Source organism: Hakea prostrata, chromosome 9 (assembly GCF_041222555.1).
Source record: "Hakea prostrata isolate BN-2017 chromosome 9, UWA_Hpros_2, whole genome shotgun sequence".
Taxonomy (NCBI): domain Eukaryota; kingdom Viridiplantae; phylum Streptophyta; class Magnoliopsida; order Proteales; family Proteaceae; genus Hakea; species Hakea prostrata.
This window is the reverse complement of record NC_142608.1, coordinates 3,434,736-3,454,536: the sequence shown is the minus strand read 5'-3', so window position 1 is coordinate 3,454,536 and position 19,801 is coordinate 3,434,736. Positions and strand designations below refer to the sequence as shown.

The window sequence follows — 19,801 nt, the reverse complement described above, 5'->3', positions numbered from 1 at the left end:
TAACTACTCTTAAAGTCGTTAGGGCAAGAATCCGAACCACAGAGTTCCACTTGATGGAGTCATTGAGTCCAGATCGAACTCTTCAATAGGAACTTGAGCGGTAAAAAGCTGTATAAAGGGGACGAAGGGCGAGAGGAAGGAAGGTAGGTAGAAGTTGAGATTTCAGTTCCTAGCGTAATAAGGTGATCGAGAAGAAATTTGGCAGCAACACTCGGGAGTTCTTTTTTCGGTAAATTGATCCTTCAGACGGTGTTTGTTTGCAATCTTTGGCATTAATTCTCTCGAAGGCTTGAAAGATGCATTCTGCCATTCACTCGACCGAATTCCACCATAAGAAGCGTCGGTTGTTGTCGCGAGAGACAACCAGAACCTCGACTGATCATGTGGCTGCACTTCCAACTGATGTCTTTGACTTGATGGTACAAAAGTTAGATAAGCTGAGCTTTCAATGCATGGGAGCGGTTTCTAAATATTGGAGAGCAATGGTTCATGATGCCAAGAAAAGACAACCGTATCAATTTCCTGAGGTCCCCTGTTTAACGATTTCTTCAGAAAAGGTTGATCATCCCACAAGTGCTCATCATCAGCTTCGGCTTTTCAGTCTCAGTCATAAGAAAATTTTGAAGGTAAATTTACTCCAAACCTGTGGTCGATGTTGTGGTTCCTCCTGGGGTTGGCTTGTAATGGAAGGGGAGGTTGGAAGTATCTGTATCTTGAGTCCTTTTAATAGTGATATCATTATTCAACTTCCAAAGCGAAAGGGAGAAACAGCTGTTTTCAGACAATTTATTAGTAAGGCTATATTATTGTCCCTTCCCACATCGAATGAATGTGTGGTGGTTGTGCTTGATATAGGGTTACTATCTTTTTGTCAATTGGGAGATGAGGGTTGGACTGACATACGTAGATGTCATGGCTGGATTGGCAATGATGATTTTGTGGACATTATATTTTTTAAAGGGGAAGTCTATGCAGTTACTTACAATCTACAATTTGTACATGTGGAGTTAGGTAATACTCCAAAGCTTGTGGAGTTAGGTAATATTCCAAACTTCACCTGCTGTGACTTTGAACCTATTGGTAATCGGAGATCTAGATTGAAGACGGTTTATCTGGTAGAACATCTAGGGGAGTTATTGATGGTGATAAGACTTCGGGATTATCAATGCGGCATTACTAAAAGGTTTGAGATATTTAAGTTTGATGAAGAGATTGAAAGTTGGACTTCGGTTGAAAGTGTGGGCCATTACATACTATTTGTAGGCTCAGCCAATGCTGTCATTCTCTCTGTATTGGATTATCCAACCTTCAAAGGGAACTGCATATATTTTACAGAGGCAGATGAGGGTTTAACTGACAGAGGTGTATTTGATCTGGGGGAGAAGAACTTCAAGCCACTCATCGTAGATAATGTTGCATTACCTATTTCTACTTCATTCTGTCACACACCTATTTTGTTATAAAAGGCGTGACAACTTTGATGTACATTCCAGGCATGTATACTAATGTTTGCAAATTTTTTTGAATGATTTGGTTTTAATATAATACAATTATTCTTTTTCAGTGGCACAAGTCATTTGATGATTATCATTCTTTCTTGCCTGTTTATTTATTGATCTCCAACTTGTAACAAAAAAGCTTTGGCTCTAGCATGTAGGGCCTTACAGGTCCCCTAACCTTTTGCTTGCTCTCTTCTTCTTGGTTTAATATCATTTTGCTTCAAAAGGAGAGAAAAAAAAAAAAAAAAAGTTCACGCTCAGAAATGAAGTAATAACATGTGAAGCTTCAAGGTGAACAGTTGAATGGTCCTATGGAAGTGCTGAAGTAGCCATTAGGATTACTGTCTTGCTGCAATAGAATTTGCACTCAAGTCTGATGCTACTTTATTTCCTACTTTCTACGAACTGTATCTAATTCAAATTAATTAGGTAAATGATGTAGCAATGGTTTATCTAAAACAGTAAGTACCAAATAAGTGGTTCCATCCAGGCTTAAGTGTTCTTTCTTTGTATATTCATCTTTGCATGGCTAGCGATGGACACAAGTAAGATTCATAGCATATAGGATCGACTGCCCATTTCACCAGTCAAAAGTATTAGTCCAAGATGAACATGCATTGTGGGCCTTGTGGCTCAAAATGAATTCCAATTTATACAAGTACCACAAAACGAGGCCATGAAGTTTGGTGGACCTGTGTATCTTTGTATCTTCGAAATGGTCCTACTGGGCTGAAGTTTAACTTTCTAAGATGGGTGCTGTATTGGTGAATTTTATCAAGTTCATCTCATCGTCATGATTCAGATCATTCTGATTTGGTTGACCCAGTGGAAGGATCCACTTCTGAAGAACAAACCCCTGATCTGGTATCTGGAATTTAATATTTTATAGAGGTGCTGAAGTACCCGTTAGGATTAGTGTGTCTTGCTGCAATAGAGTTTGCACTAAAGTCTGCTGTTACTTTATTTCCTACTTTCTAGTTTCTACTAACTGTATCTAATTCAAATTAGATAAACTAAACCTTTTCAGAAATCCAATTGGCAATTTTGTGGTCTGCAGATTCTTTCCCATGCTGGCAGAAAGGGAAAACCTCACCCTAGACAAGTTTACATTTTGGATCTGCCACTTTTGGGTTATTATTTCATCTCTATTGTGCATATGTTATTTCCTGCTTTGGTGAAGCTGGATGTACGTTATTGGTTTTCATGAATATTTATGTTTACTCTTGTATAATGTATCACAAGTATGTTCTGGAAACAAAGATTGTCATATATTCTTACATTTATGTTTCTGAGCGGATGCAGACTGTACCTGCTTGTCAAAATCTATACAAGAATTCCTTTACATACCATTGCCTCAGGGAGGAGAAGAACTTGCCGTTTGATGATGCAATTCAGATTTAGGTATGTTCTCTTAGACGATTTCTGATATGGAACGATATCTTTTCATGTTGTGTGAGAATCCACAAGCATATGGTCATTTGTGGATTTTTCTGTTATATTTATTATTTTGATTGCATATTGTTGAGGACTTGGTTGTTGAGTCATGAGTTGACAACCTCATCATCCATGTAATTGTAGTTGATGGATATGAACTGCATTGTGTTGAAAGCACTTGGAATGATATATTTAATTGGTCACATGAGCTGAGTCATGACTACTCCAACAAATATGGATCTTTTGTTTTTTATGAACTTTGGAATTTGGATACAAAGAACTGCTTAGAGTTGTTCTCGCAGAGTGGATTTGCATGAGACTGAAGCTTGCAGTATTCCATGCTGCTGATTCCAGCAATTGATAACCGAGTGTAAGGGGAAAAAATTGTAGAAGTTGTTTACTACTTAGTGATGATGTAATTGCCCGATATTTACTTCCTGTAGTTCTGTTCTGTCGCTATCCTGTATATGGTGGTTTGTTGTTAGGGCTTTCTTTCCTGGTTTTGTTTCTCTGTTTGGTAATTCATTAAGATGAGCATGTGTATTGTATCACTACATTTCATATTTTTATTACCTTTATCCATTGAGTTGAACGTGTCATGGGAGCTTTCTGGTGATTTATCTTTTAAGTTTCTGGTTTTTGGGGATTTATGGAGCATATATGAAGTTGGTACACTAGTATCCAAATTAGTATCTGGCATCCAAAATTGATAAGATATCTGATGACTATGCCTGTAATGAGTTTCTGAATTTGTATACACCAGAAATTGGATATTTAAATTTGAATTCTGTTTTCCCTACTCGGGCAGAGATTATAACTGCATACCTTTTTAAATATATAAGTATTAATAAAATTGATAAATATTATGATCATTTTTTAAATTTTATGGAAATTTGCTCAATATAGAACATATAGTACATACTAAGCCCTAATTTTCTGGAGTTATAATCAGAGGGGATATCTTTAAAGCAGATACATCAGTATCCAAATTTGTGTTCAACTAGTCTGGAAGCCTGAAGCTGTAGTTGTTCATATCCAACAGCTGACCATTGGTATAATTTGAAATGGATCCAACTTTGAAACAGTAACTCTTTGTTGGACTAGATGAACCCATTTGGAAGCCCAGACTGAGATTAATTGGGTCCGAATCTGGTTTTAGTCAAGTAGGATACCTTGGCAATAACTCGGTGTTATTTATGTAATTTGAATTACTTTAGAAAAGGTAGATAATTAGTGTAGCGGTTAAAAGATAGTAGTCGTAGGAGGAGGTTGATATAGTTTACTTTCAAACTTTGTTAGAAAAAAGGGAGGCCTGGTGCCAAAGGCTTCTGCACAAGCAGAGTCTGTGTGGGAGTTTTCCTAAGCAGCCTTACCCAACAATTTTTGCTGAGAAGCTGTTTTGGAGATATGGAAAATCTTGATTTAGAATCTTGAAAAGAGGATTCCAAATCAGGAACTTCAAGATCAGGAGATTGACTGGTCTGTATCAGGCTGTAGCTTGGATTGAAGGTCAATGGCTAATGAGGCTGATGTGGCTCTGCAGTTTAGTGCATTTCTGATGGCTGGTTATGGAGATGTCAGGTTTTCTGATTTTGGGTTCAACGAGGGATGGAAGGAGGGAGAAAATCAAATAGAAATTGAAGGGGGAAGAGAGAAGGGTATGGGGATGCTGGCTACCATTTACCTGGATTGAGGAGCCTTGTCTGGAACTATGGAGTGGCTAGAATGACTTGTGTAGGTTAAAATGCCCAACTGAATAAAGAATGTTTGCTTGTCTTCAGGAGAGACCTTTAATCAAACAGTTGGAGTCTTGGAGATACCTTATCAATGGCTGAGAACACCATTCTAACTGAGAATGGTAAAGAGAATAATCTGGGCGGCAAAGTGAAGAACTTTCATAGTTTAATTAAAGGTGTCTAGTTCCTTTGGTGGATTTTTTTTTTTTGGGGGGGGGGGGAGGTAGGAGAGGTGAGCGTGTTTTTACTCTTAGGTCTTATAATTGGGCTGGCTTGTTACAATCTAATTGAAATAAAATACTGGCATAACTGAATTAAGTAAAGGCCTAGACTGTCCTATCCTTGCTGGGCAGAATTACTAAAATACTCTTTTGCCGCCAAAACTCTGTTTGACTGAAAGTAGAAGAAACCAAAGTATAGGCCTGCTCGAGCCCATTATTGTGCTGCTGGGCAGCAACCCTAGGGTTTGTCTTGTGCTTTGGCTTTCCAATCAGTGTAGGTCTTGGAATATACATTGGATTCCCTACACAAATAGCGCAAGGGGCAACCAAAGGAAGGTTACAACTTCTCATGTCATCAGTTTGCTGAGAACATGATTCACCCTTTAGTTCTTCATATAGCAGTTAGGAAAGAGTAGTGTTTGAATCTTTATGTGTAAGCTACTCATCCCCATGGATAGGAAAAGAATCCTCCTTTCGGTTGGCCTGTGAGAGGAGAAAGCCCAGAATTGTATCATTACATTCCCATGGGCCATAGGGTCTGTATTTTAGTTCCACATCAGAGTTGCTCAATATCGCTTCTTCTATGCTCAAGTGCAGTGGTTCCAAGAGTGTCTTGCACAAAAATAATCCTGCAGTGATCAAAATGAGTTTTCTTCTAACAAAATGCTGAAATCCCAACCAGAGGTATCTATACTGGATTTGAGATTAAACTGATGCCAATGCAAGTGAGATAAAGTATATTTTGAAGAGTTGGAGGTAGAGTATTTTTACGTGGGGGTACTTAGACGGGGGCTCGATATTCAAATCACAAATCCATTTATTCATCTGAATCAGTGTTCAGTGAGATTGGGCTTCAAAATTCCTTTCGTAGAATAGGAGTGAAGACAAGTTGGTCCATATGATTGAATAGGAATGAAAATTTGACAACACCTTAGCCTGATCCCAGCTAAATGAGGTAAGTCGCATGGATCCTTCGACATAATTTTAAAACACATAAGAGGAAACAAAACATGACACTGCAACAAGTCTCCACCCCAGCCCACTGCAACCCCACACAGAACAAAGAAAAAGGCTACTCAGGTCAGCTAAACTGGTCAGACCTATTGTACAGCATGCTAGAGACAAGACCTAGAATATGCATGTCTTTTCTCAGGTTAGCTAAACTAGTCCTTCCCCTTAACCAGATCTATTCAACACCATTGTAGAGACAATACCTAGACTAATGCATGTCTTTTCTCAAGACTTAATCTTGAATTTAAGGTACTTTCAAACTAGCTCTAATATGCTCATTCCTTACCTTGTCTTTCCTGATTTTCTCACTCATCCATCTCAACATCCTCATCTCTGCTTTTCTTAGCTCTCTATGACACTTCTTAGTTTCTGAAGACTGTATAACATATGTCATAACTGGTCTTTTTACTATCTTATAAAATTTTCCTTTAAGCTTTAAAGGAACCCATCAATCACAAAACTCTCCAATTGCCTTTGACCCGACTTTAATCCTTTGTGAGACATTATCTTCTGTATCACCTTCATACTGATAATTGTTCCTAGGCACCTAAAGTAGCTACTTTGTGGGATTTCCTTCCCCTTGTTTTTCAGTCCCCTCATTATAAGTCTCCGAGTTGCTTCATGCCATATATTTTGTCTTTGTTCTACTTATCTTTAGGCTTTTCTTGTTCCTAGTTTTGATGTCCATAACTCCAATTTGGCATTAATTCCATCCTTTATCTCATCTACCAAAACAATGCTATTATCAAAAAGCCTGCACTAAGGCACCTCATCTTGGATGTTTGTTAACTCATCCATTATGAAGGCAAATAAATAACGGCTTACTGTTGAGCCTTGGTAACCCAATTGTAATTGGAAATCCACTGCTTTGACTCCACACAGTTCTTAGACTAGTCACCAGTCACTACCATCCCCATGATACATGTCTTTTAAGTCTACATAGTCAGGTGCTACGTATCTTCTTCCTAGCACCTACCAGATTAGATCTCTAGGAACTGTATCATAAACTTTTTTAAGATCAATAAAACATGGAGGTCTTTTGCACTCTTTTTAAATCTTTTGATAAGTCTTCTTAGTAAATAGATAGTGATGCAGGACAACTAGTATGGAACAAGGACCAAGTGAGCCAGCAATGGACCAGGCCAGCTCAAGCCAGCCCATTCAGTTCAGATGGTCTTTTAGAAGACCAAAAAGAGGCCAAAACACTGTTCACGTGAACATTGTCACAGCACACTATAAGTGTTAGCATTGGGTGTTTGCAGCCCCCTCTCTCTCCTCCCCCCCCCCCTCTTCTCTTCTTCTTATGAGCGTTCTTCTCCTTTCCCTTCTTCAAGTTTAATTCTTCTTAGATTTCCCCTTCTTTCCCCTTTCTTCTCTATTCCACCCCTCATTAGATAGCTTCTGCAGTGGATCTTCCCTGCATCAAGTGAAATTGGTTCTCTGAGATAGTGGTGTCTGTTTTTAGGCATGTTTCAATAACTCTCTCCCATAATTCCTTGGTATGATTCATTAGTTTTATGCCTCTGTGGTTGTTCCATATTTGGATATCTCCTTTATTATAGTTGTCTCAAAACTTTTCCTCCATTCATTTGGCAATCTTGTGGTGCTCATAATCCCATTAATCAGCTTAGTTAACCAATATAGGCCTCAGATCCATAATGAATCCATGCTTTCCTGTTCCCTTTCAACAGTATTGATTTGACCAGTCAGCACCTCATATGGTGTTCAGAAATTGCGCTTTCCATCCACTATTTGGACCTGCTTTTTGTAATCCTTTTTGTAATCATTCCCCGTCCCCCCCCCCCCCCCAAACCACCCTTCAGTTGGGATGTTGCTTGCGGGATGGGTGTGCAGCCCTGTGTGACATGGAGCACCCCATTTCCATCAATTGGCAATGGGATATGTGACTTGGTGACTGTCCAAGAACGCCAGAATTGGTGTCAATCAGGTTAAATGAGGTTAAAACTTTGTAATCAACCTCCTATCCAGTTACCTCTTGTAGTTTAGACTCTCTTTCTCAGATTGTATGGTCCATTAGTGTATGATGCCTTTGTTGGGCTCCACCCCCAACTGCAACTTCGTTGGTATTGTTATTGGGCTTTATCTACAGAATTTTAGCTGTTAGCTAAATAGAGAACAGCTGGTTCAAGTTAAGCTTCAATGTGTGGAATCGATAATACTCATCTAGAAGCTAAGAATTCTGTCATTTACTTTGCATTTTAAGTTTCGTATCATTGCATCTTCCTTTTGCATGCTGAAAAAGTATCTGGTTCATTGGTTTTGGTGTCATTGAAAAAGAATTACTTATTGAAAGAGTCTGATATGTGTGATATAGATATTCCGAATCTACAGATGGTTTGACAGTCGGCTGTGGAAATTTTAATCTGGTTCATTTGAATTTCTAAATTCAGAATATAATCACTGCAATCAAGAGAGATTGATTTTAGTTGAAAATTTTGTGTAATATTTCAGTATGTTGTTCACTTTGGGGGAGAAGAACTTCAAACCATTTATCTTAGATGATGTTGTAATCCCTATTTCTACTTCATTTTGTCCCACACCTATTTTATTATAAAAGGCATGATAACTTTGATGTACATTTCAAACATGTATACTGGTGTTTGCAAAAGTTTTTGAATGATTTGGTTTTAATATAATACAGTTACTCTTTTTCAGTAGCACAAGTCATTTGATGATTATCATCTTTCTTGCCTATTTATCTATTGATCTCCAACTTGTAAAGAAAAAGCTTTGGCTCTAGCATGTAGGGCCTTACAGGTCCCCTAACCTTTGTGCTTACTCTCTTCTTCCTGGTTTAAATCATTTTGCTTCAAAAGGAGAGAAAAAGAAAAAGAGTTCATGCTCAGAAATGAAGTAAATTGTAATAACATGTTAAGCTTTATGGTGAACAGTTGAATGGTCCTATGGAAGTGCTGAAGTAGCCATTAGCATTAGTGTCTTGCTGCAATAGAATCTGCACTCAAATCTGCTGCTACTTTATTTCCTACTTTCTACCAACTGTATCTAATTCAAATTAATTAGGTTAATGAAGTAGCAACGATTTATCTAAAACAACAAGTACCAAATAAGTGGTTCCATCCAGGCTTAAGTGTTCTTTCTCTGTATTTTCATCTTTGCATGGCTAGCAATGGACACAAGTAAGATTTATAGCATATAGGATCAACTGCCCATTTCAGCAGTCAAAAGTATCAGTCCAAGATAAACATGCATTGTGGCTCAAAATGAGTTCCAATTTATACAAGTACCACAAAACAAGGCCATGAAGTTTGATGGACCTGTGTATCTTTGTATCTTTGAAATGGTCCTACCGGGCTGAAGTTTAACTTCTAAGATGGGTGCTGTATTGGTAAATTTTATCAAGTTCAGCCATCGTCATGATTCAGATCATTCTGATTTGGTTGACCTAGTAGAAGGATCCACTTCTGAGGAACAAACCCCTGATTTAGTATCAATCCTAAACCATGTTCCTTTGTGCCTTGTATTTATCAACTTAATGCTGTCTTATTTGTTTGTGTCCCACTTTGAGAATTTTCATGACTATATATATATTCTATTTTGTGAATAGTAGAGGAAAGATAAGCAAGGGAGAAAAGGACAATATACCCATCTGTGTGGCTTCGTGTGGTACATCGCCATTCCTCGCACCCGTAGGTGGCTTCGTGTGGTACATCGCCACTTCCCACTAGCATCTCCACAACTTCTTCACAAGAGTTGCCCCAGTCCTGTGGAACTTCTTCTGGTCCAAAATACCCATCTGTGTAGTACTACACATTTCACAAAAATGAATGAATTCTGACAAACTCAGTAAGGAAACACATCTTATATATATAGATCATCATCATAATATCATGATAAACAATATAATTAAAGGACAATATGCAACGTATAGATGCAACTAGAATCTAATTGTGCAAGTCTCTAGTATGGCAGACATGCTTTAAGATATAACACCACCCCTCCTCTGGGTAGGTGTAGTCACTCTGATACCTCACGGACTGGTTACCTTTATTAGGATTCCGGGCAAGGGGTTCAGTCCTCATCAAGGGAGCCATCCAACTCTCCTCCACTGACTTCCCGAAGTGTCGAGCTATCTATCTCCTTCTACCGTCAGTGGGTGCTACAAGCGCACTCCAAACATCTGCAAGAGGCTTCATGACATACATCTCCGTCTCTCACTGACGCCGCCACAACCTTTTCACAAGAGTCGCTCTAGTCATATGGAACTTCTCCAGATCTAGTATATGCATCTGTATAATATAATTTAACACACAAAAGGAATGAGTTCTGATGAACTCAGTAAGGAAACACATCTCACATACATATTGACAGTGTATCAAGGTAAGCACATATATAAAGAATGATATGCAAATATATGTATGCAGCTATAAATCTAATTATGCAAGTCTCTATATGGCGGGACATGCTTTAAGATATAACACCAGCCCTCCTCTGGGTAGGTCTAGTCACTCTGATTCCTCACGGACTTGTTACCGCTGTTGGGATCCCAGGTAAGGGGTTTAGGCCTTGTCAATCAACCATGGCTGGGGTTTAGTTCCACACTCTCTCACCACGACCATTGGCATGAATACTAGTGCATGTCGGGGTTTCTAATCCAATGCAGGGTCATATAGTAACATACTACATGTAGTCCTAATACTTCCCCTATGGCACCAACCAACCAGGGGCGGGTCCACGTTGGGACCAAAGGGGGCCATGGCCCCCCCGGATTTTTTGTAATTGTAAATATCCTTGGTTTTTTCCTTATTTCTCTATCTTTAAATGTGAAATACCACTATTTGGCCCCTCCAAAAATTAAAAATAAAATTTAAGATAAAGATGATGGGTACAAATGTCATTCATAATCTCTATCTAATGGTTGTCATTAAATCCCTAGTTTTAAGGAATAAAAGGTTAAATTCTAATTAAAAATTAACTTAAAAACTAACTCACGATCCATGAATTTATCTTTATATATTCTCTCCTATTTTCATTTCTATTTATTCTCTCATGAATCTCCTCTTTTATTCCTATTTTTTCTCTTTTTTTTCTCACACGATCACAAATATTAAGTAGTTAACAAACTTGAAATTTCCTAAATCTTCTCCACACGGTATTCACCCTCTTTCTCAAATTATTCCTTCTCTCTCTCACACTCACGAATTTTCTATTAATTTACCTAATTTTTAATGTAGACTCTACATTAAAATATAATAATATATTCCGAGATGGGACCTACAGTGGGTCCCACATTGACCCACATACATTCGGCCCCCTCCATTTCAACCCGGCCCGCCCCCGCAACCAACCGCTTTAGTATCCTCTCTACCTAGGAATAAGAACCCTCACGATCGGCTACCATTGTTGGACTCCATTCCCAACCCTACGACCCTCCACATATTGTTGGGGCGGATGCCCTCACGACCCTCATAACTCCCGGCCACTCTTGAATGTCCAGAGCCCAAACTCTAACATATGCAACCCTACCAATACATGATCAATAGTGGACCATTGAATCTCCGACGGAGCCATGATAGAATGAGACAGTCATATCACGTCATCATAGGTCATTAACTTAATACCCACCGAAAGGGTAGTAACAGTGTGGGACGAACCATGCAACTAGACTCCTAGGTACATCATCCAGAACCGATAGTGTAGGGGCACGAGGCGGTCTTATACCACCGCCCCGATATCCCAAGCAATGGATATCCAGATGGATACCCTCACCATAGTTACAACACATCATAACTCATCATTTCACATGCGGCATTCAACATCATAAAGTAATGGACAGATCCACAATATATATATATATATATATATATATATATATATATATATATATATATATATATATATATATATATATATATATATATATATATATATATATATATATATATATATATTCAACACACGGGGTGCCTCATCAATCAACCATAGCTGGGGTTTAGGTCCATAGTTTCTCACCACGACCATTGGCATGAGTACTAGCGCATGTCAAGGTTTCTAATCCAATGCGGGGACAGCATAAGTAATCGATACATCACCATGGCACCAACCAACGCCAGATCCTCTCTACCTAGGAATAAGAATCCTCACGGACTGGCTATGTCACACCCCACCCGCCGGTATCGGTTCCGGTCGACAACTCATGGGTGCAATCCATCACACAATCCACGGTTTACCATCAATAATAATAAATGCAAGCAATAATAATAAAGAGCAAGAGCAAATTCAAATAATTCAAAGTGAAAGGTAATACAAGAGTCCAAATACTCTAAGAATGAATCAAAGAAAAGAATCAACGTAATATGTTCCAAAATTGATTGAGTTTAACGGAAGCGAAAAAAATTAAACTAATTCAATTTGATTATTTATGTTTTCTCTTGAGCTAGGGTCTTCTGTTTTAATTTAGCAACAAAGGGAGCCATCCAACTCTCCTCCACTGACTTCCCAGAGTGTGAGCTATCTATCTCCCACGCGTGGGTGCTACAAGGCACTCCAAACATCTGCAATAGGCTCATGACATACATCTGTCTCCCACGGGCACGCCTCTTCACAGGAGTCGCTCCAGTCATATGGAACTTCTCCAGATCTAGTATATGCATCTGGATAATATAATTTAACACACAAAAGGAATGAGTTCTGATGAACTCAGTAAGGAAACACATCTCACATACATATTGACAGTGTATCAAGGTAAGCACATATATAAAGAATGATATGCAAATATATGTATGCAGCTATAAATCTAATTATGCAAGTCTCTATATGGCGGACATGCTTTAAGATATAACACCAGCCCTCCTCTGGGTAGGTCTAGTCACTCTGATTCCTCATGGACTTGTTACCGCTGTTGGGATCCCAGGTAAGGGGTTTAGGCCTTGTCAATCAACCATGGCTGGGGTTTAGTTCCACACTCTCTCACCACGACCATTGGCATGAATACTAGTGCATGTCGGGGTTTCTAATCCAATGCAGGGTCATATAGTAACATACTACATGTAGTCCTAATACTTCCCCTATGGCACCAACCAACTCAGTTTAGTATCCTTCTCTACCTAGGAATAAGAACCCTCACGGACTGGCTACCATTGTTGGACTCCATTCCCTAACCCTATGGTCCTCCACATATTGTTGGGGCGGATGCCCTCATGACCCCTCATAACTCCCGGCCACTCCTTGAATGTCCATGAGCCCAAACTCTAACATATGCAACCCTACCAATACATGATCAATAGTGGACCATTGAATCTCCGCACGGACTGCCTACTGCTATAGAATGAGACAAAGTCATGTCATCGTCATCATGGGTCATTCAACTTAATACCTCTACCGAAAGGGTAGTAACATGTGTGGGTACGTAACCATGCAATTCTAGACTCCCTAGGTACATCATCCAGCAACCTGATAGTGCTAGGGGCATCAGTAGGCAGTGTCTTATACCACCGCCCCTGATATCCCAAGCAATGGATATCCAGTATGGATACCCTCCACCATAGTTACAACACATCATAACTCATCATTTCACATGCAGTCATTCAACATCATAAAGTAATGGACATGATCCACAATATATATATATATTCAACTATAAATCATTTAATCATCCTATTACAGCAAGTTATAAGAACAATTGTGAAATCCCCCGGATTTTTAACACGTTAGCCCATGTTTTTAGGACCTCAAATTCGGGCTTCGAGTCGACAACAACTATAGGCCATTCGAGTGAAGCCCGAAGGTTCGGAAGTGGACCCAATGCAAGTGGATGACCCTAGTGATGACTTGACATCTCTTCTAGAATTTAAGAGGAGAGAGAAGATTAGTCACGACGGTTTTAAAAGGCGATATTGGCACATCCAGAAAACAATGATGGAAAACCCAAATGATGTGGTAATTTCACCCAAACGTAGATCATTGAAAGGCCTTTCTATCAAGCCATAAATCACTGGAATCGGACCTCGGTTGGCCCCTCAACCAGGGCAGGTCGATTGGGCCGATTGTACGGCTGGTCGACCGCCCCTTGCCCAGTTTGAGGCAGAATCGGGTTTTTACTGTTTAAAACCCTATTTTATGTTTCCCATTCTCTTATACTCGCATTTTATAATGCTAGTGCGAGGCTGAGGTAAAAGGAGGAGGAGAAACCAAGGGAAGGAGGGGGATTCTAACCATTTGGAAGCGTGCTGACACCCAAATCATATCGAAATCGTTAGAAAAGGTAAGAATCCTTAAACCCTCTTCTTTAAGCCTGGTTTTGTGAGTTTCTTCACAATAAATGTTAAATTTGGGTAGTTGATGCATGTTAGGTATAATGAATGCTTGTATCTAGTTATATTTACGCTTCCTTATAGTTTAAAAGTGGTTTGTGCGAATTGTTGCAGAAGATTTCGCATTTTGACTCTCTGAGATGCCTGCGGGCGATTTAGAGAGCCAAATTTGGGGCCTTTTGATCAAGAAGAATTGGATCAAATTGAAGGCAAATTGAAGGTACCCTTAGGACCCTATTGTTGCCAATTATACATTCCCGAAATTTCGTTTCGATTCGACTTCGAATTGGTGGCGAATATTGAATTTCGCCAAAACTAAGTTGAGAATGGCGAGTTTGAACCTAGCTGTCAGATTGGGGTTTTGTGGGATGATTTTGGGAACTCTTTTGAAACCCAGTTGAATTCTAATTTGTGTATATTAATCTTCTTGTATGATTAGAAATTTTTGTGAGTTTATCCATCGACACTTGTGAGCGAATTTGTGACTTTGAAGAACATAAATCAAGTTGGAAGGTGAGGAATGACTAACCATGTTTGAATTATTAAATGTTATTTTTATTCGATTGGTAATGTAAATTGCTTTACATTGATGATTATCATGATATGCTTGTGTGTGACTTTGCGCGAACGGAAGGTAAGGTTTGATGTTGGATATTACTCTTTATTTTGAATCTTATATTGTTGATATGAAATCAATATGAGATGTATGAGATGAATGATGTTGAATGAGATTATTCTTCTTATTTTATTTTTATCAACTAGGGTTGTGGGTTCGCCCATTACCCTAGTTACCTTAAGTGATTGCATTTAGATTAAATTGCATGAATGATAGATGTCTAGAAGTGTTGGACTAGGAATCTCTATAAGTACAACTACCCTTCCGGCAGGTGTATTAAAGCCGGTTAACCCATGATGCTAGTGGCTGGGTCCTGAGTGTCAAGCAGGCCCACTGTAATAACCCCCGTAATTCTAACCGAAATCCGTATTGTAGGTCCGATAACCCGAAGGTCAAGCCGGAATAAGTTGTGGAGTATCCGGATTGAAGTCCATGATCCATAGCTTGAACCCATGGATCTGGATTTTGTTAATGAAGAACCTGCTTTGTTGGGAAGCTAGATCTCTGGAGAAGTTGATGGAACTTTTGGAGATGTCCGAAATGAATGTAAGACCTCCCACATGTGTTAATTAGGGTTAAGTGTGATTGGGATTCAACCCCTTGAGCAAAGCACCCTTGTATAGCAATGTACTAGGGGGTGGTTGCTTAAGGCGGTTGATTGAACCACCCTAAGCGACCGTCAGGTCCTGGTTACGGGATTTTGCCCTAATTTGCCCCTAGACCTCTATAAATAGCAACCCTTACCCTATTAACGTATTATTATATTCGAGATTTTTCTTTGGGTGGTTAGAAGGCAATGGAGACACTCTGGAAGGTGAGCAAAGCGAGGTTTGAGATGTGGAGATATTACCATGCTGTGTTGTGAATCTGTTTAAGGTATGTGAATCTCCATTCACCCTTTTCTTTTCCTTCACTCTAGGATTGGTGTAGATCCATTCCCTATCGTGGGTGGTAACCCAATCTTGTTAATTGTTTTCCCTTTTCAATGATGTGAATTAGATCCTGTCCAAAAACGAATCCCCACATTTGTTTAAAGGATAGATCTAATCAAGGGGAATGATTTGGGTGATAGACCTTTGTTAATTTTAGGGTTTTGAGTCACTCCTTGGTTATAGACTTGTTAGGTTTGAAATTCAGATTGAGATCATCCAAAAACCGGATTGAAATCGGATGATCAAAAGCCTGAGTTTCGGATTGGATACAGTCTGCTTTTGAGGCGGTCACTAGTGGCGGTCGCTTGAGCCAAACAACCGGCTGGGTCACAGTAGCTATGTGACTTTTGGATTTTACTCGATTTGACTTTCTTACATGATCTTGTAACCCTATATTCAAGTGTCCTCTATTTTTGCTAAAAGTTTTATAATTGTGTTTGGATTGCATTTTAAAGGTCTTTTACTTAATTACAGGTAAGGACATACATTCTTGTTTAAATGCAATTACACATACATGATGAATCAGTTGTTTTCTTTACTATTCTTTAATCATGTATCTTACTATAATTGTACAAACCATGTTGATCTTATTGTATACTTGTTGTTTGTGATGTTCTGTTATGTACTTTATCTTTTATGATATTGCACAACTGGTTATGGTATAATAGAGAATGATGTAGTGTAGTTGTGATGGAAAGGGTATTCCATTGGGATATCTTGGCTGGAGATATCAAAGGGTTGTGGTATGGGACACATGCTCACTGATGCCTCTAGCACAATCATGACTATTGGGTGACATACCTAGGGAGTCTAGAATTACATGGCTAGGTACCCCACATGCTATTACCCTTTCGGTAAGGGAATTGAAGCCGGGTGACCCGTGACAATGGTAACGTGACTTTGTTTCATCCTACAGCGGTAACCAGTCTGTGCAGAGATTCAGTGGTCCATTGTTGGTCATGCAATGGTAGGGTTGCATATGTTAGGGTTGGGCTTATGAACGTCCAAGGAGCGGACCGGGTGTCATGAGGAGTCATGAGAGCATCCGCCCCAATAATATGTGGATGACCATAGGGTTAGGGAGTGGAGTTTAACAACGGTAGCCAGTCCATGAGGGTTCTTATTCCTAGGTTGCGAAGAATACTGAACCGAGTTGGTTGGTGCCATAGGGAAGTATCTGGACTTCATATAGTGTGTTACCAGTATGACTTGCATTGGATTAGAAACCCCGACATGCGTCAGTACTCATGCCAATGGTCGTGGTAAGAGAGTGTTTACTTAAACCCCAGCCATGGATTGTGCCAGGATTCCAATAGAGGTAGCCAGTCCATGAGAGATCAGAGTGACTAGACCTACCCAGAGGAGGGCTGGTGTATATCTTAAAGCATGTCAACTGTTAGAGACTTGCATAGTTAGATCTTAGTAGCATACATACTATTTCATATCATTCATTACATATATGCATTGCTGAATGTGTTGACATATATATGAGAATTGTCTGTTCCTTTCTGAGTTCGTCAGAGCTCATTCCTTTCATTGTATGTACTATATGAACTGTACATATGGTTGCACAACGTTAGAAATTGGAGAGGATTCGTATGATCGAGCCTTTTCTTATGAAGCAGATGTGGCACAGACAGTGGTACATGAACCTGCAGTGCATGAAGCCTCATGTGGATGCTTGGAGTGCACTTATAGCACCCATTGACGGATGAAGGAGGCAGATTGCCAAGATCGTATGGAGAAGGATTGGAGGACTCCTTTCCTTGTTATTCACGAGAAATATTATTTAGATCTAGAAAAAGAAACTGGAAAGAAGATTATTTAGTTTGTTTATTTTGCTTCCGCTGAACTCGATTTATTTTTTATTCATGATTCTTTCCTTTGATTCTTTCATTGATTTTATTGGAGTATTTGGACTCCTGTAACCTTTTGATTAATTATTGAACTTGTTCTTGCTCTTGATTATCTATACTTGCATTTATTATTATTAATGGGTAAGACCGTGGATCCTGTGACGGATCGCACCCACGGGTTGTCAGGCGGGGTAACCGAGACCGGCGGGTGGGGTGTGACACCCATTATCATCATAGTGCAGTAGGGTTGCATATAATAGATAAGGGCTCTTGGGCGCTCAAGATCGGTAATCAACCCGTGAGAGGACATAAAGAACATCTATCTATTATATGTGGATCACCACTAGGTTAAGGAATGGAATGCCTCCCGTTGAGTATTCCATTCATAGGTGGGAAGGTATCGAACCAAAAGGGCACTAGGCATGAGTGGAGATATCCGGACCATATGTAGTACAATATCATATGACTTTGCATCAGGCCTAGGATTATCCTTGACATGCGCCAAATCTCATACCAAACAATGATGTGAGAAGTGGTGACCTAAACCCCTACCATGGCTTGACAGAACTTTACTCAACAACCGTGGAGAACCCAATAGACGTCTCTTGTTGAGGGAGAGTGACTGAGACCACCCAAAGGAGATTGGTGTTTAAACTTAATACGTGCCTACCATAGAGACTACATAATAGAGTTAGGAACATCATATCATAATCATACATCATTTTATTTATATTATTAATAACATGCTTATCTTATATTTATGATGTAGAAATGATTGATGAATGCATGACATGTGTTGGGAAATGCCAAGTCAGCATTGCCACATCAGCCTCCATTGGTTTTGATGATAACAAACATGAATTACTAATGGCTATATTGAGTTGTGTTTGTTTAGTTCAATATGAGAGCAAGTGGACCAAACCCAACTCATTAGATCAAACTCACCGGATGTCTCAAGTCAAGGCCAAGACCAAGCGAAGATGGACATGAAGTCTAAGTCAAGATGCATGAAGAATGAAGTACAAGAAGACTCAAGAACATCAATGATCATCAACTCAAGCTCAAGCAAGAAGACTTAGCAAATTAGGACTTGGGACACATTCACATACACTCATATGTAATCACATTTAATTCATATGCATATCATGTCACTACACTAACCTAGGAGATAGTAGGAAAGTGTATGAGGCTTAGGGTTGACCAAAAAGACCAAAAACCCAAGTTAAGTCCAAGTCCTAAACTTGACAGGCCATTGTGCTGCAGATGGACGTCCATCTGGTCACAGTAGGCCTGACGGCACTCCGTTTGACCAGACGGTCGTCCGTCTGGTTTGAAGTATGCCTCAACGGCTACTTTTTAACAGATTTTTTCCAAATGGAGCTTCGTATGATTCAGACGGACGTTCGTTTGGACTGAAATCTAGACTAAAATTCTATCTGTTTTCTAACCGTTGAGGATTGGGCTAAGGCACTCAAAGGCCATCTATATAAGCCCAATTCACCCCATTGGAGAGGGTAGAACCTCACATTTGAGCAACTACTCTTCAAAGTAATCTCAAGCACTCAAATCACAAGAAAGCAATTGTGCTTTGCCTCTCATCCTTTCTCAACCTTGAAGAATATACCAAGGTGTTAAGTAAGCTTGTGGAAGTCAAGCTTGAGGTGATTGAAGGCATTGGTGGTGCATTTATTCTAAAATTGAGCATACAACTCTCATTGCATCACACTAAAACAAGAGGTAAAGTGTCACACCTCTTGTTAGGTAACATCCTTCTCTTGTAATTGTTCAATTCTAGTATAGGTAGATTAGAATTGGTTTTGGGTGCTCTTGCCTGTGAACAAAGATTGTTTTGGTGCTCTTGCCCGTGAACAAAGATTGAAGAGGGTGCTCTTGCCCTAGGATAAACAAAGATTGTAAAGGGTATTGTTGCCTCGTAACAAAGATGGTAAGGGTTTGATTCTCTTCCCATTATATTGAAAAAGAATCACTAGTGGAAATCTCTTTTAAGGCTAGTAGACTTGTAAAGTCGAACCACTATAAATTATTGTGTTGTGGTTGTTTGTTATTGTTTAATTTCATTTGAATTTTCAATTTATCTTGAAATTGCAATCAAATCGAAAAATTGGGACAATCCACTAGTTGCAACCAATTCACCCCCCTCTAGGTTGCACCATCAACATGGATGTTAGTTAACCTCACTGAGTT

At 39.4% G+C, this 19,801-nt stretch overlaps 1 protein-coding gene across 2 annotated transcripts in view; it reads left to right on the top strand.

Annotated features, from left to right (window-relative positions):
- Positions 1 to 55: 55 nt before the first annotated feature.
- Positions 56 to 19,801, top strand: part of LOC149004097 (putative F-box protein At5g55150) — a 33,457-nt gene continuing 13,711 nt past the window's right edge. For both annotated transcript variants that reach the window (XM_089167788.1, XM_089167789.1), the window contains exon 1: positions 56 to 2,900. In XM_089167788.1, coding sequence (XP_089023914.1) covers positions 297 to 1,463 — 1,167 coding nt within the window. In that variant the 5' untranslated portion in view covers positions 56 to 296 and the 3' untranslated portion in view covers positions 1,464 to 2,900. The remainder of the gene's footprint in view (positions 2,901 to 19,801) is intronic.